At 40.2% G+C, this 26,724-nt stretch overlaps 1 protein-coding gene across 1 annotated transcript in view; it reads left to right on the plus strand.

Annotated features, from left to right (window-relative positions):
• The first annotated feature begins 6,727 nt into the window (after nt 1–6,727).
• Nucleotides 6,728–26,724, plus strand: part of LOC122451337 (cyclin-Y-like protein 1) — a 37,664-nt gene continuing 17,667 nt past the window's right edge. Inside the window, exons 1-4 of the mRNA XM_043484104.1 lie at nt 6,728–7,271; nt 17,998–18,072; nt 19,878–19,912; nt 25,239–25,339. Of these exons, the coding sequence (XP_043340039.1) occupies nt 7,046–7,271; nt 17,998–18,072; nt 19,878–19,912; nt 25,239–25,339 (437 nt within the window). The 5' untranslated portion in view covers nt 6,728–7,045. The remainder of the gene's footprint in view (nt 7,272–17,997; nt 18,073–19,877; nt 19,913–25,238; nt 25,340–26,724) is intronic.

The raw sequence follows: 26,724 nt of genomic DNA on the forward strand, positions 1-26,724 counted from the left end.
TTGCCCTGAAGATGCAGAGGTTTCCTAGCTTTAATATTCAGAGAGCACTGCAGAGAAGGTTCTGCTTGAGATAAGCCTCAAAAGAATGAGTAGAGGTTTACCAGATGGCCAAGGTGGGACAGGGCAAATTCTATGACTACAAAGAACAGTGAATTCATTTTTGGGACTGTAGCTTCAGCTGCTCCTGTGGTCTCGATTTTTCCTTGTGTCTCCTGGGCAAAGCATTGATTGCATAACCAGAGTATTACTTTCAGATGAGTATTTGGTTTTATCTGCATGGTAAGTATGACTGGAAAAACACAGGTCATGGGGTGTACGGCCTTACTCAACCCAGGCTTGTCAAACAAGTGCCCTACAGAAGCTAAACTTACTCAACACAGGGGACAAGGCCTTAGCCCTCCCCACCCCCTACACCCCCACCCCCAGTGTAACCTGTGTTATTGGTTTGTTTGTTTTTTTTCCAAGTGTGCTGTCTATTCAAATCTGACTCTTCAGACAAGTTCCCTGGCCCCTACCTCCTTCCAGTTTGCTGTCTTAATCCCTTTTGATAGAAAAGTTCTAGAAGTATTTCAGGGTGAATGCCATGCTATGAGAATAAAAATTGATTTGTCTCCAGAAAAGGGCAATAGATTCATATGAGAAACATTTCATGTCCTAAAAATCCATGAGCTTTGTTTCTAGGAGACAAACTTGGTGAAAAAGACATCTTCAGACTTTTCCCTACTGCCAAGTTTAATGAAACTCCTTTTTCTGCAGTGTTTCTAACATCAACTTTGTTTCAGGAGGCCGTTGTCAAAAAGGCTAGGAGAAACTGAGGGGAACATGGTGAACCACTGCAAGAAAATGGTTCTAACTTCAATAAGGCAACTTGGCCAAGGATTCCGTTTTAAGTGTATAAAATTAAATGGAAGTGCAGAGAATAAACGTCTTAAACATCCCAAGATAACACACAAGGGAAACAAGTGGAAATAGTGAAATTTGGAAATGCTGGGGGAAAAGAGCGTTGGCATGATTAAGAACAAACAACTGAAAGCATCTACTGTGAGTGTTTTTAAAAATCTCTCTGCCTTGTTCTAAGTGGATTTGGCAGTGAATTATTTCCTGGGTAAGTATAGAGGGGAGGAGCTCTCTTATGAGACCAGTTAAGTATAGACCACATACTGTTACAGTCTTTGGAGCTAGGAGCAGCTGGCATCTGCTTTAGGAAACCAGCAGCCTGAACAAGGCACTTCCAGAAGAGAACGGCTCCTCTACCTTCGCTTGGAGGTGATCAGAGGAAGCACTGGTGGGCTGAGGAAGATTTGAGATTTCCTATCATACTTAGACAAATGGAACTAGAAGTAAATAAACCATTAAATGGCAGAGGAAAGTAATGGCCCCAAGAAGGCAAAAGGAAACCCCTTGACTCTTCTAGAACTGCAGACTTTTCCTAGAACTTGTCTGAGAAAATGCTTCAATATTTGGGACAGTGACTTGTCCAGTGAGCATTCATTGCCCTGATGGTATGGTAAACTAACGACTTTTTCATTTTTTTAGAGCATCATTTCAGCTAAATTTGCATTCTCATCTCAACAGACTCACTTGGCAGAAGGAAACCTAGATGGTGTGAGAAGAGAAAGAAGGTGGGAGAACGGTTCAGAAGGAGTAGGGAAGGAAGAAAGCTGGAACAGACATGGGGTAGTTTATTACAATATGACTCCCAGTATTGTCTAATGCCCCCACTTACTCCAAAATCTGGATTATAATGTTCTGAAGTCGGGAATGAGAGAAGTCAAGTTGTTCCACATGAAATCAGGTATAATAGTAATTCTCAACTTTTTTGTTCACACATGCCACTGAGAATATGATGATAAGGGTAGACTCTACATCCAGAAAAAAATGTACCTATTACACACAAAATCCTCTTTTATAAGACCAACAAGTTGTAATACTCAGGATAGAATCCAATTACTCACAACACACACATATAATATATAATCCTGTTTACTTGACCATTGTGGACTCTTTCTTGCATCTGACCTAGTTTCATTCTACAGTTTGTCTTTCTCCATTTTTTTGTCCTTTTAACTTAAGAAAAGATCATTATAGAACTCCTTGTATAACTTTTTCAAATATGCTTGCAAAAGGCTATGAAATTTTATCATGATCATTCTTGCTTTAAGTTGAAATTTCTCTAATCTTTCCTTACAGATTGTTCCTTACAAAGCGTGCTTTCAATATCTAGTTTCAAGGTCTAGTTCTCCCTTCTGCATTAGTTACTCAGCTATATAATTACATTTTCTGAGCCTCCCTTGCAGCTATGTATGCCCATGGGACTAAGCTTTAAGCCAATGATATGTAAGCACTGTGCTATGTGGATTTCTGAAAAAATCTCCCTTCTACTCCTCCACCCTACCGTCTAGAATGAAGACACAATAGCTGGAGATAAATAGACATCCTGGGCCATGAGCTTGAGGGGTGATGGATAAGACTGGTTTGTGGACTCCCTTATCAGAAGATAAATTTCATGAGAACAGGGACCTTGTTTTTCTTGGTCAAAGCAACCTAAACCTGAACCTAAAAAGTGTGGCTTATAGTAAGAGCTCGGGAGCGTGCATGCTGTCTCTTCAGTTGTATCCCACTCTGTGGGACCATATGGACTGTAGCCTGCCAGGCTCCTCTGTCCATGGGATTCTCCAGGCAAGAATACTGGAGCGGGTTGTCATGCCCTCCTCCAGGGGATCTTCCTGACCCAGGGATTGAACCTGCATCTCCTGCATTGGCAGGCAGGTTTTCACCTCTAGCGCCACCTGGGAAGCCCAAGAGTTCAGATGCTGTGCTTAATTGCTCAGTCATGCCTGACTCTGCCACTCCATGGACTATAGCTTGCCAGGCTCTTCTGTCCATGAGGATTCTCCAGGCAAGAATACTGGAATGGGTTCTTTGCCCCACCCCAGGGATCAAGCCTAGGTCTCCCACATTGCAGGCAGATTCTTTACCTTCTGAGTCATCAGGGTATTGAACAGCCATTACATGAATAAGTTGAATTAATGAATGCGTTTACTCCAGATCCATGTAAAACAGGGAATGTTCATACATCAGTTGGCATATGCAAATATCAGGTTCTATCACAGAATCAGACTCTAGCTTAATTCAAACGTCATTACTGCTCTGCTTCCCTTTTCTCTCCCAGATTTGCCACAGTCGTAACAGGATAAGGTTTTTTCTCACTGCCCTCCAATGTTCTTCTAAAACAAAATATTTTCAAATCTATTAATACTTTCATAATGGTGCTTCTGAATATTTTTTCTGCTTAGCAAGTTTAAAATTCTTTAATTTTCAAGGTCATGCCTATCTATTTTTGTATGTGCCTGATGTTAAATGCAGGCAGTGTTTTGAAACTTAATCTTAGGCATTGTCCCAAGTCTATAAGAATCATCCAAAATGGTAGCTAATGACATTCCTAGGACTTCAGACAGTATTATTATTGTCATGGAATGTAGTCACTAGGTCCTAAGGATTTAACGAGAAGTTGTTCACTGAAACTGAACTTCCTTGAATCCTTTCCCATTCTACCATGGTTTCCCACATTTCAATATATTGCCTGTTTTTGTATCCAAACCTTACTTATATCTTTTAAACAATTAAATATTAATCATCTTTGCTTCCTTGATTTTTGAGGTGACCTTTCCATCCTGGTATCCTTTTAACAAAGGAGAATACTCCCTCTGGGTTTTTTTCCTTTCCTTTTGGTCTTATGTGTGATGAAAGGGTTTGTAAAAGTTCACATTTTTGGCAATTACATGTAATTCCTTAATTTTTTAAAAGCTCTTCCCCCTTGAAAGTTGTTGCTATTTCTTTTTACTATTTGGAGGAACAAATGTTCCCATCATTCACTTTTGTGACATACCTGTTTTATACCCTAGCTCCTTGGTTTTTTGCTCAAATTTATTTTCAACTTTTCTGATTTTGAGGGAAGCTATCATTTTCTTTTTATTAGGTATATCAAGCTTTTCTAATGTTTAAACTTCTTTACACATTATCCTCACTTTCCTGGAGTAGCTTTCCAAACAGAAGCCTATTATAACAGAGAAAAATAGAGGTCATCAGATGAGCTCTTCTTAAACATCTTCTCTATCAGAAATGTCTCTATTCTGACAGACCCAGAACAGGCATCTGTCACCCAGGTCCTGTTTCCTTCCTTGCTTTTCTCTCAATCCAAAGCTAATCTATGTCTGCCCTGGAGGACATCCACTTCTGCCTTCTTGAGGACCTTGCTCTGTCAATTTTCCCATCTCCTCTAACCTCAAACTCCTTTTTTCTCCATCGGCTCATACCCTTTAACATATAAATATACTCACATTTTTTTTCCATCTTAAAAAATTATTAACTGCACATTTCCTTCTAATGACTGGCACATCTCTCTTCTCAGTCAAATGTTTGGGAAGAAAATCCTTGTCTCCACTTTATCACCTCCTATTTCTTTCTTTTACTCACTGCTTGCCTTCCAGTTTGCACCCATCCTCAGTTACCCATGTACCACGGTCAGTGGTATTTGTAACTTTCCTGCCCTCTGGACAACACTGGACTCTGTTTAGGGAATTACAAATTAGAGCTTCTACTGGCCAGGTACTGTGCTAGGTGCTCTGTTCCAGAAAAGAGCAGATGTGATTTCTACCCTCATGGAACTCAGCTGATCAGCCATTTCTGATTAATACACAGGTCCCTTGATTTCCACTTCTCCCTTTGGCAGGTTTACTTAAACGCCATTTAAATTTCCCTATTTGTGAAGTTCCCTCTCTCCCTCCCTTCCCTTTCCTTATTATACATGTCTTCTCGAGGCAATTACTTCTACACCCATGGCTTCAACTACTTTGTACGTACTCCAATGACAATTTTAATATTGTTCTCATTTAACAGTTTTAGTTTACATAGGACATGTCATTTACTAAAACCATAGATTCCAATTTGCTCCATGAAAAATATTATAGTCTTTTAACTGTCAGCACAGCGTTAGGGGATTTCCCCAACTACATTTTAGAATTGATTTAGTATGTGTTATTTTCAAAAACATAAGATGGGATATCACAAAATGGACTTGGCCTACAGAAGTTTACATCTAACCTTCAACTGGAGAGCTCTAATTCCATGCTCTCATTAACAGAGCCCCAGATGATCTTCTCCTCAAACCTCTTCCTCTTTCTGCACTATCTAGGAAAAAGTCACTCTGCTCTCCCTAGTTCCCTAAGTCAGAACCCTAGCAGCCATTTTTGCCTCTCTTTTCCCCCTCTTGCTCCGTATCTAGTCACCAAATGACCTCAAATCCTTTCCCACCACACCAGTCTCTGCCACTGCCTTCAGTTTAAACTCTCACTCCGCTCTTAGATGAATATAAAGTCTCTTCATTGCTCTTGTTTCTTCCATCAATCCTCCTTATTGTCCAGAGTGACCTCGCTAGAAACCACCTGATTGTGACTCCTTAACGTCACAACATTCAAAGGCTTTCATGTTTCTGGGGGAAAAAAAAATCAAGCTCTTTACCCCAGAACCTACTTTGGGGTTAGACAGATCTAGGTTTGAATTTCAGGTTCAAGTACTTGGCAGCAGTGTGAGTGACCTCAGACAACTGGACTTTCTAAGCCTTTGTTTTCTCATGTGCCTGACGGAGCTCATCGAGGGCAGGGCTATTGCAGGAACACAGTGCCTAGAAAGTAGGAGGGACTAACCAATGTTGAACGAAGGGAAAGAATTTTAAAATCCACTTCAAAAAATTGTTCTCCCTTAGAGAAAATCCTATGCCACTTCCAATCAAATTTGACTTCTACCTTTATTTTCTGATAATCACAATAAGGTGCCTTTGCGGATCCAAACAATCGGAGACCAAATCCTGGCCATACCCCTGAGCAATCATGTGACCTTGGGAACATATCTTTACCATCACCTTCATTAAATCAAAACCGTGGTACTTCACTTTGCGACTCTTCAGTTTTGTATGAGAAAATCGTGCTTTATGCTTTATGTGACCGGTGAAAGTAGGGAAACCTGGAGACTCGTGCCGTGGAAGAGAGAAACAGCGAGAAAATCGAGTTGCTGAATCCCAGCGTTTCAGAGTTGGGAGGGAGGCGTTCGGTCGCTAATTTACCGAGGAGGAAGCGGAGGGGTGACGTGTCCTCGAGTCTCATTCAAGACACGGACACAGCTCTTTATTGAGGACCCGGGGGATTGCTATGGTTAAACTGAAGGCGGAAACTAACACTCCTTCGAAGTCAATTTGAGAGGAGCATTTAGTTACAAAAAACTGTCAACAATTCGGGTGTAACTAAGTTCGTTGAGGAATGCATCAAATGAGTCAGCTGTCAGACCCGGTGAAACCGAGTTGCTTAACGGAACTGACTCTTTACTAACAAGCCTTCTATAGAGTCCACTGACTCTCTAGCTTCGATTCACAAACTCCCGCAATGCTTCCCGAAGGACACGGAAAGCTCCGAGTGCCGCACGAGGAATGGAAACAGGAGTCCGGGGCGCGCCACTCGAGGGGCGGGGCAGTCGCGGGGTGGGGGCGGGGCATTGTGAGTCACGTGCCTGCTCTCTGAGGCGGGCGCGGGGAGGAACCTCTGTGTGTGATTGGTCCGTCGTAACCAGGTGACCGAAGGACGCGTTCCGGTTGGCAAGGGCCAGCCTGGCGAGCGGCTTTCAGTCGGGAGGCGGCGGCGGAAGGAGGAGGAGCTCCGACCGCGCTCTCTCCCGGCAGTGGCTGTGCGTCTCAGCGCTTGTCGGGTCCCCACCCCTTTTAAATAAGCCGGGCTGGTCGCCGCCTTCACTGACTAGTTGACTCCGGGGAGGCGGCGGCGGCGAGACAGCGGGGGTGCGGCCGGGCCCGGAGCCCTGCCCCGGGCCCGGCGGCGTGGCGGACAGGAGAGAGGCAGGCGAGGCCGCGTCTACATGTGCGGCGCAGCCCCGGCATAGCCCGGGTCTGCCGGTGCCCGCCGCGCCATTGTTGGGGGAGGGGGCGGTCTCTGAGCTTGGCGGAGTCCGGGGCCGAGCGGAGGCGACGGCGGCGAGGAGCATGGGGAACACGTTGACCTGTTGCGTGTCCCCCAATGCCAGCCCCAAGTTGGGCCGGCGCGCGGGGCCTGCGGAGCCAGACTACGAGTTTGAGGTCTACGAGGCGGCGGCCGGAGACGCGGTGGCCGTAGCACCGGCGCCGGCTGCCGTGGAACCCACCGAGTTGGATTTCCGAGCGGGTGAAGGCCACCACCTGCAGCACATCAGCGACCGGGAGATGCCCGAAGGTAAGGAAGCGGCCGGCGCGCCTCGCCCCTCGCGGGGCCGGCGCCGTCTGCTCTCGGGCTTACCTCTGGCCTCCGCCGACCCCCAGGTCCCCCGGGAGGAAGCCGCCGCCTAGGGCTCCTTCCTGCCTGGAGTTGGCTCTCTCGGGGCTGGGCACCAAGGACGGAGGCTGGCCCTGCCTGGCGTCCCCACCCCTTATTCTTTCTCCGTCGCGTCCGGCCAGTCTTTCTCCCTCTTCTCTACCCGAACGCCCAATTCTTCCCCATTCCCTTTTCGCAACCCGACCCAAGACCCTCAAGTCTGTGGCTCCTGTTCGTGATTCTATTTAACATCTTGTGGGACTTTGTAAAGACTTTCTGATGTATTCTCTCTTTTCTCAATGAAAACTTAAATACTCCCAACTTCGGCGATATCCATCCCATCTTCCTATCCTTACCTATTCAGATGGTACCTAAGAGAAGGAACGAGGTAAGGATCTAGATACACTTCCACTCGTTAGGATAGTTGATACTCGGGACAATTAAGACAGATTTTAGGGTTTGTTATTTAAAATCAAAACTGCTATCGACAGAGTTAGTGTGGCGTTAAGTAATATTCTGTCTAGAGTTGTCCTGATTGAAGCGACCTTATTCTAACTATAATTTGAAAACGATAAGAAAGAAAAAGGTTAGAGGGGGTCTTAAAATAACTGAACGGTGTGAAACGTTACTGCAACGGCTGCAGGGAATAGTTTTGTTGTTGTTGTTGTTGTTTTTACCCAAAGACGATCCCACGGAGCTCTGATTAAGATTCCCACTTTGACACAAAAATGTCTTCAGCTCCCCAGCTTTAACCAACTTCACTTGCATGTTGCCTCTTCTAAGGGAGGATTGGGGGTGGTTCCTGAGACTGTTGGTCAAAAGTTTCAAAGGAGAAAAAAGAAATTCAGACTTTAATTTGTAATACAAAGATTTGGCAGTTAAGATGGCAGATCCTGCAGGAAAGTTGTCTCCATGGCTACCTCTCCTTCCAACCCCCTCCTGCCCGTGGAATCCTGTTCAACTTTTATAATGTTCAGGGTAAAATTCTGAAGACGAAGTGGCTGGGGGTGGGGGTGGGTTGTCATGGAGAAGAGGAGAGAGAGGAGAGGAAATGTTTGATTTTTTTTTTTCCTCTAGAATTTTGAAACTGGACGGCTCTAGGTTTTAAAAAAAAAGATTCTGGATGACACTGTGGCTCATTAATAAAGACTGTGTTCTTTAAAGTAGAAAACATTGTGCCGTGAAGATGTTAAAGCCCCACTGGCCCACTTGTTTCATTTAAATGCCAGAGAGTATTTCTTTATTTCATAGAGGAAATGTCTTATAGCTCTTCTATTTAAATTTTATTTGGGTTTACTTAATTTCTTTCAAAGTTAGAATAGGTAAGCCTGTGAACTCACCCATATGATGGACATGGCTTTGTAAGTGGAAAGTACTCCCTTTTCAGAATAGTCAGATACTGTGAAAGAACAAATTATGTAAATTAATTGTAGCTTTAAAAACAAAGCTTGTGCATACCTGTGAAAACTGCTCAGCTTGTTGCTATAAGGTAAGCCTCTAAGTGATTTTAAAAAACAGTAGTAGGCTAGTGTAGGGAGACCAAAGTTGGACTTCTGTATGATTCTTTTACGATTTACAACGTATTTTCGGGTGTATTTCACCTGACCCTTCCATCTATAAATAAGGCCTGTGAATATTCTCCCTGTGATGCCAATGAAGAAGCCAAGACTTAGAGCTCTGAAATAACTGTGTAACATAGCTACTGAACAGAAGAGACAGACTTGAGAATGGTAGATACACCAAATTCAGTTGTTGGGTGCTTAAAAAAAAGTTTGGAATGCACTTTTTATTTTATAATTTATCCATAAGATAGGCCTAACTCAACTTCAGTTTGGTTATTTCCATTTGAGTTTATTGTTCACAACTCAGAAGCAACACATACCTCTGCATTCTGTGTCTGTACATTTCTTACAATGGATAGGAATAAAAGAAGTCGTGAAATAGCCTCAATTTACCAGTCAGGTAAACATGTTGGTATATTTTAAAGAGTTTGTTCTGCTGACTCGAATTGAAGCCGAGAATGCCCTGGACAGAGGGACATTAGGAGAAACCGGTAAGGGGGCAGGTAAGGTACGAAGCATTTAGTGAGGGGGAGTGCTGAGTCGGGAACTAGAAAAAGAGGGTTCATGAGCACAGAATTTACCTTTTTATGTTTGACATGATTGTTAAAATTTTACTTAAATTTGTCTCTCTTTTTTGGCATTCAATAAAGTGATGAGAGAAACCTCAATTTCAGCATTTGCCTATTATTAAGTTTCCATAGATACGAGGTCAGAACACGAATGTAAAGTGCAAGCACATTGGAAGTTTGCTCTTAATGTTTTTATTTCAGACAATTTTATATCAGTTTCCCTGGAAACTGAGAAATACCTGCATTGATATAAAACATTTTGGCTTTTCTGCAATGAAGAATTATTTGGTTACTTAGACAAAACCAAACATAAATGATGCTGTGTGTTTTTCTTCAGAAACCTTTGAGAAGAACATGATTTCTTCAAGCTGTTTCAGTTAACTCCTACGAACCTAGTATAAATATCAGATAGACTCAAAAGAATTTTGTGGCTATCTTGCCTTTAACAGTGTATCTAATGTAACTGATGTTAGTGTCAATAATAGAAAATAAGATGCTAAGGTCCTATTATCTGATTTTATTATTATGCATCAGCTTTTCAAACAGCCTTTATATTCTCCTCTTAGGAACTTTGCTCATTCTCTGGTGCAAGCTGCTCTCTCAAGTGATTCCTTCCTTCCATCCTCCAAGGAGCGGGTAGGGAAGGAATTGACAACGTAATGGGGGAAAACCTCTGAGCAACAGGTTTTTCCTCCTTTCAGTAGCTATTATAAACACTTTTTTTTTTTTTTTTTACTTTTTTGATACCAGTAAACATTTGGGGTAAAAGATTTGCAAAATACTAAAAAGTCATTCACTCATACTCAGAATATCCAGAATTTTCATTAATATTTTGGTGTTGGTTCTTCCTGAACCTTTTGTATACGAATAAACAGAATGTTGTGTTTATTGTATGAGATCGTTCTTTGTGTGCCACATTGTAACTTTCTCTTGTAAAGTGAAGACGGGAAGCTCCTGGAACCGTGCTGACACCTGAAGCGTGCCCCAGGATGTATTTCCACGCAGCTGCATGTAGCTGTGCAGTCTGCTTTTTACCACCTGTTTAATGGTTGGAGCATCATTCATTTACCCACCCTTTATGGTTGTCTTTTATAATCTCATTATATTGCTTTAATCTGGGCACAGACATAAAAAGTGATGTATCGTACTTCCCTGCAGAATTCTGGTCTTGTGGCTTTGTCTTTCGACTTAATTAAATTCATAGGGTGAGTCATTTTGTAGTTAAGGTATTTTAACATTAAATGTTCTGTCCCCAAATTAAAGTTACCATTGATTTGTCACTGAACAGTAGATTTCCTCTCTTAGGTTTTTGTGGGTCTTGGTAACCTGTCGGTGTCTTTGAGTCTGAGTAACTAAACTACCGCTCGAAGAGATCTGAAATTAATGCTGGTCTTGGGTGACAGACCCATCAAAGGACAGCATTAGAAGAAATCTTAGATGATGAAGGAAAATTGGGAGAAGCATAAATGATTTGGGGTACACTGAAATGGATGATTATTGGGCACGATTTAGGGGCAGGACAAACAGAGGTTATACTGACAAAACCCAAACCCTAACTCTGGTCTTTACTTCCTAGAGGTCCCTGGGGCCTGTTGACACAGGAATAATGTCAAGTAGCGAAACACTGAGAAGAAAGAAAAGGATGGTCATGGACTGGGGAGGGGGCAGTGTTACTGGGGGTGGTCTCCTTAAGTGACAGTGAGCATCCTAGGAGTGAAGGGGAGCCCTGTGAGGTCCTCAGAAGGAAATATGCTCGGTGTAGGCAGAGGACAGAAAGAGGGTGGCTGCAGCTGAGTGAAAGAATGCCAGGAGGAATATCAGGGGGTTAAGGCCTTGTGTCTAGTAGACCTTGACAAGAAAAAATACGGATTTTAGTCTAATTGTAATGGGAAACCATTGAAAGGTTATATGCAAGGGAATGGTGATAATTCTTAAAGAAGGGGAAGGAGACGTGGGGAGAGGGGAGGGAGATCAGACGAGCTACTCGCTACTCTCACGTGGGCAGGGGTAGAATGAAGCAGGGAGACAAGCTAGGAGGCTGGTGTAGTCACTCAGCTGAGAGCCAACAGTGGTTTGAACAAAAAAGCAACATTAAGAAGGGCCTAAAATAGGCTGACTTGAAGAAACTGAGTGAATCTAAAAGTAGGCTAACAACAATATGAATGGGATAAGTCACAGAAAAAGAAATGCGGATGGCTTTTAAGCGTATCCTCACACATAAGAGAAATGAAAATACAACTACTGTAGCTTGTGTTGGGAGAAAATTCAGAAACTCGGCACTGCATTCTTTGGTGATACTGAGGAAAGTTACATTCATATATTGCTGGTAAAAATGGGAGATTGGTCAACCCTTGAAGGGGAAGTTGGCACAGTCTCACTTAATCCAGAGATCCTACTAAAGGAATTTATTCTGAAGGTATAGGCTGCATATGTTGCATTATCTTCAGTAGCAAAATACTGGAAATAATTCAGATGTCCAGTAAGGGACTGGTAAACTAGCACATCCAGACACTGAAGAATTAGGGAGCTGTGAAGGAGCTCTCTCCACTGTTAATGACTTCATCTGCAGGGGATGTTAACCTGAAAAAAAATGGGGAGAAAATATACACCAATCTCCATGACAGAAGCAGGAGAAATGATATGTATTTGCTTATTAAAGAAGAAAAAGGAAGAACACTAGGAGAAATGCTTGCCCTTGGGTACTCTTATCCTCTTTCCTTTAGTGGGTGGCCTGACTCAATGACATGAGTTTGCACAAACAGAATCGTGTAGGACTGGGAAGCCTGGCGTGCTGCAGTCCATGGAGTTGCAAAGTCAGACACAACTTAGTGACTGAACAACAACAAAGCACTATCTACTTAAGATGTTATTTGGCTGAGGGTGATAAGTGGACATCAGTTTTCCTATGAAATGCTAAATGTTCACTTTTGGCTTTTGAGTTAATTTGTGAAAGCTGTGATGTGTCATTTATTATGCTTTATATAGTATATCCCCTCATGGATTGCAGCCTTGTCATGGTGAAGGGGCTTGTGTAACTCTGTGAAGCTATAGTGTATGGATTGCTCTTGAATTTCATTTGATTCTTATCGTGTTCTGAGTTAGGCAGTGTAGGGATTCTTCTCTGAGGTATAGAATTGTCCAAGGTTTTACTCATTTTTAAAACCTTGATAGATCAGGACTGTAAATTCCATGTACATGACATATAGGGATAAAATTTATTGATGTCATTTTGTGCTCTGCTTTGAAATACTACCTTTTTTCTCGCCCCTTTTAGAAAAATTGTTTATTTTTAGGGTATTAAAGCAATAAAACTTGAAGAGTTAAAACAGTAACATTGTATGATGTGAAATGAAATCACCATAGCTTGCAACCCAGAAAGGTTCCTAAAAGTCCAAGAAGCCCGAGCTAAGTACTCCTTAGAAATACATAAATCCAGGTATACTTACCTGTCTATCATCTCTTGGTCATCATCATTACAGCATTTGATTGAGGATTAAGGTAAGGCAGGACTGAGAACCAAGTTAGAGGCAAGTTGAGAAGCAGTTTGGAAGCCAGGTTGGTCAGAAACTGGGGAAGCAGGTCAGTTGAGGGGGTTGCAGGAGCATGCTGTGTGCCCTCCGGTGAGACAGCCCAGGTCAGCATCTGCTGGCAAGAACCGCTTGGCTAGGGTGTGAAGTGTGGACTCAGATGAAATCACCGGATGACTGTAAGACATGAAATGTAATATTAGCCATAAAACTAATATACTGTACTACTAGGGGTGATAGGGCAGTTCAGTAAATGGAGTAAACCTTTAAGTAAACTGGAGCCCAGAAGTTGGCCCAGAAAATGCTGACAGTCCTGTTTAATTGCAATATATTAAGTGAAAAAGAACTAAAGAGCCTCTTGATGAAGGTGAAAGTGAAAGAGGAGAGTGAAAAAGTTGGCTTAAAGCTCAACATTGAGAAAACCAAGATCATTGCATACAGTCCCATCACTTCATGGCAAATAGATGTGGAAACAGTGGCTGACTTTATTTTTCTGGGCTCCAAAATCACTGTGGATGGTGATTGCAGCCATGAAATTAAAAGACGCTTGCTCCTTAGAAGAAAAGTTATGACCAACCTAGACAGCATACTAAAAAGCAGAGACAAAAGGTCCATCTAGTCAAGGCCATGGTTTTTCAGTGGTCATGTATGGATGTGAGAGTTGGACTATACAGAAAGCTGAGCGCCAAAGAATTGATGCTTTTGAACTGTGGTGTTGGAGAAGACTCCTGAGAGTCCCTTGAACTGCAAGGAGATCCAACCAGTCCATCCTAAAGGAGATGAGTCCTGGATGTTCATTGGAAGGACTGATGTTGAAGGTGAAACTCCAATACTCTGGCCACCTGATGCAGAGAGCTGACTCATTTGAAAAGACCCTGATGCTGGGAAAGATTGAGGGCAGGCAGAGAAGGGGACGACAGCGGATGAGATGGTTGGATGGAATCACCGGCACAATGGACATGGGTTTGGGTGGACTCCGGGAGTTGGTGATGGACAGGGAGGCCTGGCGTGCTGCGATTCATGGGGTCGCAAAGAGTCGGACTCCACTGAACTGAACTGAACTGAAGTCAGTATGTTGGCATTAGTCTCCTCCTGTCAGATGATTTCTTAGTCACTACCCTCTCTCTGATATTTTGACAGGGAAAAATCATTTATTGACAGTTTGACAGCATAATTTTAACACTTTTAGGCTTCAGTAATGCATCTTGTTTGTCCTAAGTGGCCTTTATTTTCATATTTTTAACATCTGCAATTGAGATGGATCTCACGATTGATAGAATGTTAGGTTGGAGGAAAAGTAATGTTCAGTGACCTGGTATTTTACAGGTTTCCTCCTGGGAGTGTTTATATTAAGACCCCAACTTAAATTTTTTTAGCCATCCTTTTTCCACATAAGTCTATCATGCTGTCAAATAAGTTGCAATTTAAATTGGTAATATAAAAGTGATGGGTCTTAAAATATAACTTTAATGATAACCCCTAATCATAAGCTCAAGAATATTTCTCCTGGGTTAAAACATTCTTAAAGATTGCTAGAGAAGTAATTTTAGGAAGAATTCACATATAAAATGCACAGTAATTTCTCAAAATACCTCTAACATTACTGTGTGTGCTTGTGGGAGAGGGGATGAGGGGAAGTGTGGGTGGTAATGCTTTGCTTCAGAGTTGACAGTCTTACCTTTGTGACAGTGAAGAGTACGGTAGGTTTTTTTCATCGTCTCCTTAGACTCTTGGCAAAACAGTTAATGGAGTGTGCAGAAATATTGTGTGTATGTATGAGTTTACTGTCTAATGGCTTACCTGTCAAGTCTGTTATAAAATAGTGATGTAGTTTTCACTGGCAAAAAGTGCAAGTTGTATAGAAAATTGTTATATAGGCTGTAAACAGAAGATTAATATTTTCTGAAAACCTCATGCAAATTGACAGCAGTAAGGCCCTGGTATGTTTAGTATGTATGAATGATAGGCAGCTCACCAAAGTGGAAATGATGCTGATAATTATGGGAAAGTAGTAAAAACTGTGTAATCGAAAGAAATACAGATTAGATCTACAGTGCTGTTCCTTATTTATATTAGTAGAACTTCCCCCCCGCCTCTCAACTGTACAGAGCAGGGGTCGGAACTAAAACTGTCATGATTGGTAGTATTATACATTAATGTGGCCCCACCTTCTTCAGGAAGCAGTTTAGCACTGTACCTTGAGCCATGAAAATGATCTAACCTTTTGGCTTAGACATCCCACTTTTGAAGATCTTTGCTAAGGAGATAAAACCATTATTTATTTAAAAAGCTGTATAACTATAGATGAAAAGTTTCCTCATCAAAGAATAGAACGTTGTAAGTACCTAAACCCCAGCAATAGGGGATTGGCTAAGTCCAGCACAGGAATAACGCTTGATGGACTGTTGTGTATTCATTAAACAGTAAATATGCAACAGTGAGATGTAGAAGGGTTGTTAGTAACAAGAAGACATAAATTATACACTAATTAGAGCTTTTTCTAATGTATAAGGAAAACAACTAAAAGTAAGGGTTGTAAGTCTGTGGGTTAATTTTTAAATAGGGTCATTTTGGCTCATGCAAATTTTTGTTCATGACATTTGTTAAAGGAATGAGCAAGTGACTTTTACCTTTCCCCACCTTCATTGTGATCATCAGTACTGCTGGTTAACCAGGTCTCTTTCAGTTGCAAGTTTGAGAAAATGTCTCAGAATAGCTTAAATTAAAAAATATATATATTGACTTTTATATAACTGGAGTTGAATGAGTAAATTAAGCAGTACTTGACCCAGGAGTTCAATGACCTCACAGCCTATCTCAGTTCTGCTGTCCTCTATTGATCTCTCCTGAAAAGCCTTTCCCCTCATGATGGCAAGAGGAGTGTCCAGCAGCCCCAGACTAGCTAAGGGTCCTAGGGCACCCCTCTGCCTTCTTCTGCTTCTTGGAAAGTTCCAGGAAAGCTGTGATCTGTCAGTCAGTTCTGGGTCATGTGCCCACCCTTGAAACCTCTAGGGTAGGGTAGGGGGAGTGCCAGCTCTTTTCTGATCACTTGGGCAAGTTTACTTTTTTCCTGCATGTTGTCATTTCTTTTATCCCAGCCTTCTTGATTTCTATATATAGATCCGTAGTAGCACATCATAGCATACCTGTAACACACCCTGGTTTGGCAGGGGTGTGTGTGTGTGTGTGTGTGTGTGTGTGCAGGTGTGTGTGTGTGTATGTTAAAGCTTGCTTCTCTTTGATCCTGACACTTATTTTCCCTGGACTTCCATTGACTCTTGTTAAATTTTGCCATTCCATAAACCCTGATGAAAAATATGGCTACTTTGCAAGCATTTCTGCTTATTTTTTAGATTCCAGTGTAGTCTGTTTACTTTCTGGTACAAGTAAGTAGTCATGAATCCTTTCAGAAGCCTTAGGTCGAAAGTCTGTGCCTGTCAACTTTGTGTATAACTGAAATAATTTATTTTCCCAGTGTCCCACTTTTCAAATCTGTAGGGGGGAAAAAACTTTAAAATAATTTTATGGGTCTTTTACATAAAACTGTTGAGTAGAATATTTTCTCCAAAAACAGCTTAATAAACTCCAAATGCAGTGAAGGAATTTTCACGAAGAACAAAGCAGTCGGTTTAGCTATGTAAATTTCTAGTGCTGGCAGTAACAATTAAATTCCCATTAAACCAGGAAGTCCCAAATTACTGTTCATGCAAAATTCTTTCTTTGGGGAAGAAAAGGCTTCTAGGTAGATAACATTTGTTAAATGCTGGGTCAGACAGAATTCACTATGGGACTGGTTAGTTTTTATTTATTTTTTCATTTATTTTTATTAGTTGGAGGGTAATTACTTTACAATATTGTAGTAGTTTTTGCCATACGGGATGGGGAACACATGGTTAGTTTTTAATATATCAATGTGTATATTCTTTTGATTCTCAGCGATAATGTGTAAATCACGTTGACCACCAAAGTCCCCTTTAAAAATAGGCCAATTATTATGTGGTTTGGGAAATGCTGCCTTAACTGTTGCTCTTTAAAAATCTTGGTCCAGTTTCTTAAAAGATTGTTTAATTGGTTTGAGGTGGACTTCACTAAGTAACTGCCCATAGGGCTTTTACGTTTGTTTTAAACAACAACCTTACTGTCCAGCATGGCAGCCTGTGCTTGCTTGATATTTCTGCCTAAATAGAAGACTGTCCCACCTTGGTGCAAGGTGAACTGCCAGCAGACCCACCTTTTTTATGTAGGTATGGGCAAAATTTTTTTCAAGCAGCCCTTTGATGTGCTCCAGGAAATACTGTTACTGAAGCCCTCTATTAATCATGCAGCATGAAAGGAAGAAGTGAGAGTTTAGCTTTGGAAATAGAGGGCAAAGTTAAAACTCACTATCCTGGAAGTGTTCCTATGGATCAGAACATTGAACTCTTATGTAATCCTCTTAAATCTGCCATGATGAATAGCCCCTAGATAAACGGCAGCCAACTAAATGAGTTGGTTTGTTGAGTGTAGTTGGAATTAGCCATTAGATTGTCTGAAGAACGTTTGCCAAAAGCAGCTCATTTGGTTATAGCATATTTGATTGATCTGGTATCTGATAGTAAGTGACTACAGCATAACTTGCTTCTTGAGACTTCTTGAAATGTGCTAGTAATATCAGCTTAAAGAGAGGTGACTGAATTTTTAATCAATATGTAGGAGGGGAATCACATACATGATTTGCCTAAAAGTGGCATAGATTAAGTGCAAGTTAAAAAAAAAAAAAGCCTAAGACATAGCCCTGGTTTTATTCCACATATATGGAGAATTTCTACAATTTTTCTGTTTCCCAATAGAATTTTTGTATTGTTGCCTTTACTACAGTTTCCTTCTTGTCATTACTAAACGCTCTTCTTAAGACTATTAAACTTGATTAAAATCAGCGTGTAGCTGTTTTAAAAGTCATGTCTTTTTCTACTCAACTAAATTGTCACACCTTTTTCTTTTTCCTGTGCAGACTTAGCTTTGGAATCAAACCCTTTTGACCACCCAAGGGCAAGCACAATTTTCCGGAGCAAATCTGAAACGGACGGTAAGACAGTGTTTTCCCCCCCTGAGAAAAAGATTGAAAACTGTTTTTGTTTTGTGTATTATAGGAAGATACAGAAAAGCACTTAGAATGGTTTAATTTTTTTTTTCATATGTGATAATATTTTAATATGTGATGTTTTATTTTAATATGTGATGATACATTTTTCATTTAGGTGTCACTGTTTTAATGAGGAAAAACACCCAGACCATCTGTTTATACACTTTGCTATTTCTTTATCAGCAGTCAGCTTGCCACATGATTTAGTTGTGGTCTGTTTTTCCATGCTACTTTGTCCTTTTCCTTTCGCTCCAAGAGCACATGAGGTAAAGATGAATGACACGGTTTAGGTCACAGTTAGGTCTTCATAATCAGTTGTTATGTATGGGAGTCGAGGCTTGTGATTTCGGCACCATTTTGCACAGTGCTCAACCGGGTGAACCTCTCTCACATCCAGATTCATGTGAATTTTTAAGTTCTTTTAAAAGTTCTTATAAGAACTTTTAGCTCTTCAAAGTTCTTTCATCCTGATGTAGTGCTGGGTCAGGGTAATCAGACCAATGTGCCTGCCATATGGGATTTTCCAGAAGGTTATCCTCAGTGTGGGAAACCTTGTGTAAATTTCCAGTGTCCTGCTTGTTTTAAGATGAGAATCAGAAGTTTTTGCACTCCTGCTTGTCTTGCCTGCTTGTCTTCCTTAATATATGTTAAATCCTAGTTTATTTGCTAAAAAGCCATATATGATCAGGTTTTTCGGTTGTTTATGAGAGCAGGAATACCAGAAGTGAACGTTCTATAATATTTGAAGTAATGCAGCACAGTAAAAAATAGAGGGTTCTTTTCCTCTTTTATTTTCATTAGATTACTGGTTTTTATCAAAGGGTCTGTCTCAGGAACAGCCAGACGGAAGAGGGCCAGGCATGGGGGCAGGGCCCAGAGTGTACCACATGTTCTCCAACCTGGGAGCTCCTGGGGTTTCTAGTTTGCATTTTCTTAAAGTGTGTGTACTTTGCCTTGAGGCAATTATTTTTAGTTAGGATTACTGTATTTCTCAGTCTTTTCCAGACTCCTGAGCTGCTCACACTGTAGAGAGACGGTGGAGAGAGTAAAAGAAACACTCTCCCATGCCCCTGTCTCTCCTCAGTCTAAAGGAATTCGTGCTTGTGATGCCATGGGAAAGTGTATGGCCTAAGACCCTCTTTGAGCTTATATTCTTCTGGCCTTTGTTGGAGCAAAACAGTTCTATGTGCTGTCGATGTATGTTCAGTGAGGTCAGCACGTATGTTAAAATTTATAGATTACTTTCCAGTGTGTAAAGAACCTGTATTTTTTAAGTTGGGTGTTTGAGTAGGTGACCAATAAGTGGTTCGGGATGCTTCCAGAGACACGGGTGCTTGACCAGAAACTGGAACTTGGAGTTGTCATCTGTTAATCCTGGTGACTAAAGTACATGTAGAACTAGAAAATACTACATACTGTGCAGCTGGTAAATTTTTTTATCAGCTAAATATCTCACCTGGCCTAATTTGCTTTGTCCTTTTCTTTTGTAAATGGAGAGTCTTTGATTTGTACCTAATACAGAGTATCTGTTAGTATTAGTCAAATAGTAAAACTAAGTTTTTAAATATTATTTATAGGATTCATTTTGCTGGGTGGTTTAAATTATATATTTTGTTGGAAGTTATTTTAAAAAACAGAATGAAATTTTAACTCATTGTGTATATTGGTAATCCATCAGATAATTAGTGACTTATTTTTCTATGGTAGTTTTATCAGAATTCATCAGTTAGTTTTTTTTTTATTCTTAGTGCGAGAAAAGAGGAAGAGCAACCATTTAAACCATGTGAGTAAATAGTTGAAAAGTTAAGAAATCAATAGTTTGATTAATTAAAAGTATGTCTGCCATGATTCCTAAAAAGTATGATGGATCCAATACTGTTAGCATTTAACCTCTTATTTATAAAATTTCTGAATCTCTAGTTCCTAATTATCAAGTATATTCAGAAAGGTTTTTGACTTAGTAGTACCCTTTTTTTTTTAAGGGTCCTGACATTTAAGTTAAATTTCAATAATATGGTTATAGCATAAAGATCTACCTTAAATTCTTTTGCCTTAAATTTTTTATCTTAGTTTTTAACCAAAGTAATAAAAGTGTAATAGGTAATTTAATTTTTAGCACCGTCCATTGACTTCTTGGCACAACAGGTGAAAGCTTAACCTCCTCGTCCACCGTGATTTTATTTCCCTCCTTCTGGTCCCTTTACATGCATCAGTTTTTGTTAAATCGGAATCACTGTTTACTTTATTATGACTAAGCAAGTATTGTTCATTGCTGAGCCATATAGTTCTCTGTGCCACCTCCTTATACACCTTTCATTCTTTTTCTTCAATATTAATGAAATCTGAGCACTTCTACACTTCTCAGGATAATCCAGTTCTGCTTTTTCTAGCAAACATGATCTCACACAGCCCAACATAGTTGAGTAGCTCCCTGGCCAGTCTCCCTGTTTTCACATTCTTCATTTTTGTTCTGTGGAATTAATTTCCTGACTATATTCACTCTAACAGCTATTTTTTCCCCCAAATGTTGTAACATTTGTCACATGCCTATCAAAAATATTTACCATCCAGAAAACCACATCTGTTCCATTTCTTCTTGGAGACACTCTTCGCCAACCTTTTGTCTTCCTACCTCCTACATACTAATGATTCCTGGACTAGCTCTGTGCCTGTTTTCCTGGGATATCTATGTGAAGTCACCTGGGATCTCACATCACTGCTCTCTCGTGTTGGATCGCCTATGTCCTAGATTCTGTTTCCCTCTGTCCTGTTTTACTGGAGCACATTTTCCTGGAAAAAGGCACATGAGCAAAAATTTTATAAAGACCTAGCCTCTGTGAAACTCCTTCTATTTGATACAGTGTAGAATTCTAGGTCGAAACTAATTTTTGCAGTTTTAGAGACATTTCCCTCTTGTCTTCTCATTTACAGTGTTGCTCTTAAATCTATTGAATTTGATACATTGTATATTACCAAGTTAGTCTTTTCTCCATTCCTTCCTCCTGTGGAACTTTGTAGTACCCTCTGTCTTTGTGGGGTTTTGAAATTTCATAACATGGTTTGGTATAGACCTTGTCACGCTATTGGGGCATTTAAACATGCAGAACATCTTTTCTTCTAGTGAATTTTTTTGTGTGCTGCTTTGGTATTTTCTATTTTTTTCTTTTGGATTCCTGTTAGATGTTGAAAATTTTAGAGCAATATTTCTGTACAGATTTTTTTCCCCTTCTGTTTTCCATTTTGTCTTCTTGTCCTACTTCATGGAGGTTTCCTTGACTCTGCTCTAATCCTTCTATTGAATATATTGTTTTGTCTACCTTATTTTTTAGAGTTCTCTTCCATCCTTTCATTCTTTTTTTCACTGATGCAATTTCTCATCTTTCTGTAGATGTTGAAGATTTTTTTTAAGTTTTTATTTGCTCCTGGATTTTTATCATTCCCATCAGTTCCTTCTCCCTGCTTTGATCTGTGACTTCTTGGAGGTTTCCCTCAAACATGTGATGGTCCCTCGCTGTCTGTTAAGATCTAATTGGAAGCATCACTTTGCTAACTGATAGACCTCACTGCACGGATTTGGCGACCACGTCTCTGAATTTTGAACCTGCCTTGGGTTCTGTAAGCCAGATTGGTTTTGTTGTTCCTGGCCCAGTCACTCTGTAGTTCCAAGGTTGTGCTTCCTCTGTTATGCCATGTCAGTTACTACTCCTTTATCTCATTTTTTCATCTTTCAAACATCAAAAATCATCTGCAGTTTATCCTGTCTTGGGTACAGCTTTTTTGACAAAATACTTTTAATTCTAATGAGATGATATCTCTGAAAGAAGGTGGGAAAAGAAGTAGATTTGTGGTTGGTCCACTCAAAGTTGGATTTATACTTTGAATGTAAATTCTCAGTTTAAAAGTTTTAATTCAGTATAGTTAATGATACTGACTCAGACAGTACTTTCTATTATACCTACAATTAGAATACTGCACATTTCTACTAAGGCCTTGATAAGAATCCTGTTCAGACTACTCATCCTGCCACATTGGCCATTAACGTGCAGTAATGTGGATGGAGTAGTTTCCACTCATGCACTTCTTGTTGTTTTGTTGCTAAGTCAGACATGACTCTTCTGCAACCCCAGGGACTGTATCCCACCAGGCTCCCCTGTTCATGGACTTTTCCAGGCAAGAATACTGGAGTGGGTTGCTATTTCCTTCTTCAGGGGATCTTCCTGATTGAGGGATCAAACCTGCGTCTCCTGCATTGGCAGGTGGATTCTTCACCCACTGAGCCACCAGGGAAGCCCCACGCTAATGCATAGAATATTACAAAATTTTAAGTTAAAGTCTTAATAATTATTAATAAACACATCTAAAGCTTGTGGAAAGGGGAAGAAAAAAGTGAATTTCAGCTTAATTTTTTTGATGGGTTAAACTCAGAGGCAGTAGGCAGGATGGGAAGATTCACTTGGGTGGAGGCAGAATTTCAACAGGTGCTTGACTTTTAATGATAAGTTTTGGGGGGGATTGTTACTTATTAGTCTTCCAGTATGGTGATTTTCTAGTCTTTGCCATTAAACCTGAAGTCTACTAAGTAAGCCTTTTCCCTTCTTGTAAAGATTGTAGAAGTCCATCTGTTCTGTCCTTAGCTCTGAATGAAGGTAAATACTCTTCTTCATTGAACATTAAACTATCAGTGAGTGGGTTCTGCTGTTTGATTTTTGTATTTGCATTTTATATCATTAATCTTTGTCAGTGTAGTTTATTGAGGTTTTGAGCCAGTGATGATAAGGCTTTAATCATAAAGGACAGTTACCTTAAATTTTAAAGTGAGATGAGGGGAAAGTAACCTGTTGGCAGCTAATACATCCAGGCTTTGCTCAGAGGCTTTAATTCTGCCATCCTTTAGTGAATAGTAGATGCCAAAAGTTTGAATCGCTTCAGGAGTAGGCCTGGAGAAGTGTTCACTATTTCTTTGGTAGGATCTAGCCAGTAGTCTGTAGGTTACTGATAGACTAAATGAGCGCCCATAGTCTGTAGGGCTACGTCTGATTAAACTTCTTAAACGTTTCAGCACTAATATTTCCAAAGATAAACAGATATAATTCATAATAAAGAAAAAGTTTTAATAGAGAAAAACGGGATAAATGTTACCCAAAGCCAAAGCTCTACAAACTAGTCTATATTTTGGTGCATTTTCTCACTATTTTTATTCCCCTCATAGGTAGATTTTATAGTCAGAACTGACTTTTACTGTGTGTAATGTGTCATACTCTTAATAGTGGTGACCTTTTAAAAGATAACTTCATTTAGAATATAACTATTTGAATGAACAGTTTTCATGCTGTGTCTCTTTTGAGATTCTAAAATTACACATTAACCAGATGGCTTAAGGAATATATGAGTTTCAGTTGAAATCATTTCTAGCTTGAAGGAGAAATTCTTCCAAATAGTGGTACTTTTCAGGTATGTTATGTGTAGAACTTTTTGTTAATAAGGAGTAAGTGGCCTTGCCATAAAATACCTGAAACAAGCAAAACGGTGGCTTATACACCCATTTGGATAGTTCTTATTATTGGCTACTGGCAATGTTTATTTAAATGCTCTGTATTTAAAAAAAAACATTGACTAGACTTTCTCCTTGTTTCACCTTTGATGCGTTTGTGGAGGACATGGATAGAGTGTGACAGCGTGGTGAAAACTATTTTAATAGAAGGAAGGAAGGCTCATCTGAATTAGTAAACAAAACCCAAGAAAACCAAGTGTTAAAACTGTTTGTGTTCTGTGGTATTAAAGAATGCTATTACTCAGAGCTACTGACAGTGACTGGGATTTGATTATTGGCCTTTACTTAAAGGAAGAGAATTGTCCTCACATAGTTCAGGCTGTTTTAGTATTTGACTATGGCTGTGTTTTGGGCTCTTCACAAATAAATGGATACTTCTAAAGTGTTTTAAAGATAGCTTGTTCTCTAGAGGGTCTGACAAAGCTCTTTGTCACCTACCCAGCACCACTGCAGATAGTTTGAATGTGTATCATTAGCATGATTTACCTTCCAGTTGTAATCGATCTTAAATAATTGGTCAAATGCTTCTTGATTCCTAATTTGTCCCAGATTCTGTTCTCAGCAGCTGGAGGAGGAGCAGTAAGAATCTGTCACCTGGAGGAGCTTGTTTGCTTACTTAGGAGGGGGATACCAGGCAAGCAGTTGAGACCATGTAACAGGTGGTGAAACAGAGGTGTAAGTGTGCAGAAAGGTAGAAGTTTGGTGGTGTGGCTGCTGGCTGAGGTTTGCTGGAGGTCGATGGGGTCAAGCTTGCTGGGACAAGGAGGAGGAAGAAGCCACTGCAGGCAGAGAGCAGCATGTGCAAGGCAGCAGAGTGCCATGATGAGTGGCAGATAACATGTAGAGTAGAATTAATAAAACTGTGAGATGAGTGGAAAGTATTCTCTGAGGCTCTCCCTTGTGTAATATAATGGCAGTCTTACTTAACCGTGAAATTCTCAGAGCTGCTTTGTCTGTTTCTTGGCTGTGAGAGAATCTTAAAGCTATACCCTTTCATCCTCTAGATAAGGAAACTGAGGCTCAAAGAGATCTATGGCCTTCAGGTCACTAGTGATAGAGCAGCCCTGGCATGCCCAGCCTCTGATTCAAAAACGCTTGTTTCCTCACACTGTCTCCCAAACTAATACATTTATGATTGGCGTTCATTGACTGCAATGAAATGCTCTCACATCGATATTATATAAAGCATTGCATTTTATTGTAGTAAATGAATAGAAATAGAAATCTCCGCTGCATTTCATTGCTTAGGGAAGAAACACTGAAGTCTTACTTAAAGCTTTCTCATTACTATAAAGGCAGTTTATAATAGGTGCTTTCCAGGTTCACTTGTGGGTCCTTTTTCAAGAGCAGCAGTTTATACCACATTTCTCAGGTCTTGCCTGTGGAAGTTAGAGTACAGAGGTTTCCCATGGAGCTGCACGTGATGCAACACTCAGCAGTTCATGGAGTATAAGGAAAATCTTAATGCTTTATCGTTTGACATTTTAACCAAGGAAAAAACACACTTTTATAGGTTTAACTTACTGTGACATTTTCTTCTATCTCCCTTCCCCTTCAGGTATCTCCAAGGAAGCTTACTAAAAGGTATAGCTCATGCCCAACCATATTTCCAGATGACAGCACAGTCAGCGAGCCTAATCTTAGAACCACAATAAAATGGTGAGTACAACTAGGTTGCCAAGGCTGAGTGGCAGACCCCCTTCATGCTGAAAGCATCCTCGCCATACATTATTTCATTCGTTTGGTTTGTCCTTTTCAGTGATCAGGTTAAGAAACTGGTGTCAACTCTATGTTGGCTTCAGGGACCTCTCAATATGAGTCTTCAGTTTCCATGTTAATCATAGAGTACATGATAGAAGGGAAAGTCAGTTAGCAAGTGAGAAATCCCAGGAAAAATGTAAACCTCATTTGATTCATTTCTATTGTTAAGACAATGTTGAACATAATGAGAAACAGAGGTACCTGTTTATTGTATGTTTCTAGAAAAAAAATTATTTCTTTATGAGTTGGGAGAGTCCTACAACTATGTATACTAGTTTGGAAGCTACCATTAGAAGAAGGAACAGCTTGTCCCCTATTGGCACTGAAGTGAATCTGCAGTTAAATTTAACTGGACTTGGTCAGATTTATCCCACCGTGCATTTTTTTCCTGCAATATTTCTGTAGGAAATTTTACTTCTCCTTCCTCTCCCCCAAAGAGGGGGAAAATATATCAAAACCGTTTTAAGGGGCATACTCTCAAGCTTAATTTCTCCATAGATGAAATTTGTTCAACTGAGATTTTAACTTAATAGACACATTAAATTTTTGTTTTTGTTAATTTTTGTTTATATATGTGTATCTCTAACACACTGTATCAATCAAAGCAGAGAACAAAAAAAGAGATGAAGTTTCAGAAACAAGGCTGTGGCCAGGCTTATACTTAAGAAGACACGAACAGTGTTACAATGACGAAAACTATTCCTCAACTTCTGGAAGCCCCTCATAGTCCACAATTGGAGATGCACAGTTCAAAACGCCCTAATCATGGGAATGTTCAAGTTTATTTAAGAGAGAGAATTAAAAACGAAACAGGATGCAGACCTTCCTACCTCCCTTGGGGTTGTCCATGGAACATTAAATAATGTCTTCTTAGCATATGAATGTTGACTTTCCAGAACAGTTTGGGAAATGCTACTTGAAAATATTAGTATCCTAGTTTCATTCTTTTACAAGTGGTTGACCAGCTTTCCCAGCACCACTTGTTAAAGAGGTTGTCTTTTTTCCATTGTATATCCTTGCCTCCTTTGTCAAAGATAAGGTGTCCATAAGTTCATGGATTTATCTCTGGGCTTTCTATTCTGTTCCATTGATCTGTCTTTCTGTCTTTGTGCCAGTACCATACTGTCTTGATGACTGTGGCTTTGTAGTATAGTCTGAAGTCAGGCAGGTTGATTCCTCCAGTTCTATTCTTCTTTCTCAAGATTACTTTGGCTATTCGAGGTTTTTTGTATTTCCATACAAATTGTGAAATTCTTTGGTCTAGTTCTGTGAAAAATACCGTT

The sequence above is a fragment of the Cervus canadensis genome, chromosome 12, assembly GCF_019320065.1.
Source record: "Cervus canadensis isolate Bull #8, Minnesota chromosome 12, ASM1932006v1, whole genome shotgun sequence".
In the NCBI taxonomy this organism is placed as follows: Eukaryota; Metazoa; Chordata; class Mammalia; order Artiodactyla; family Cervidae; genus Cervus; species Cervus canadensis.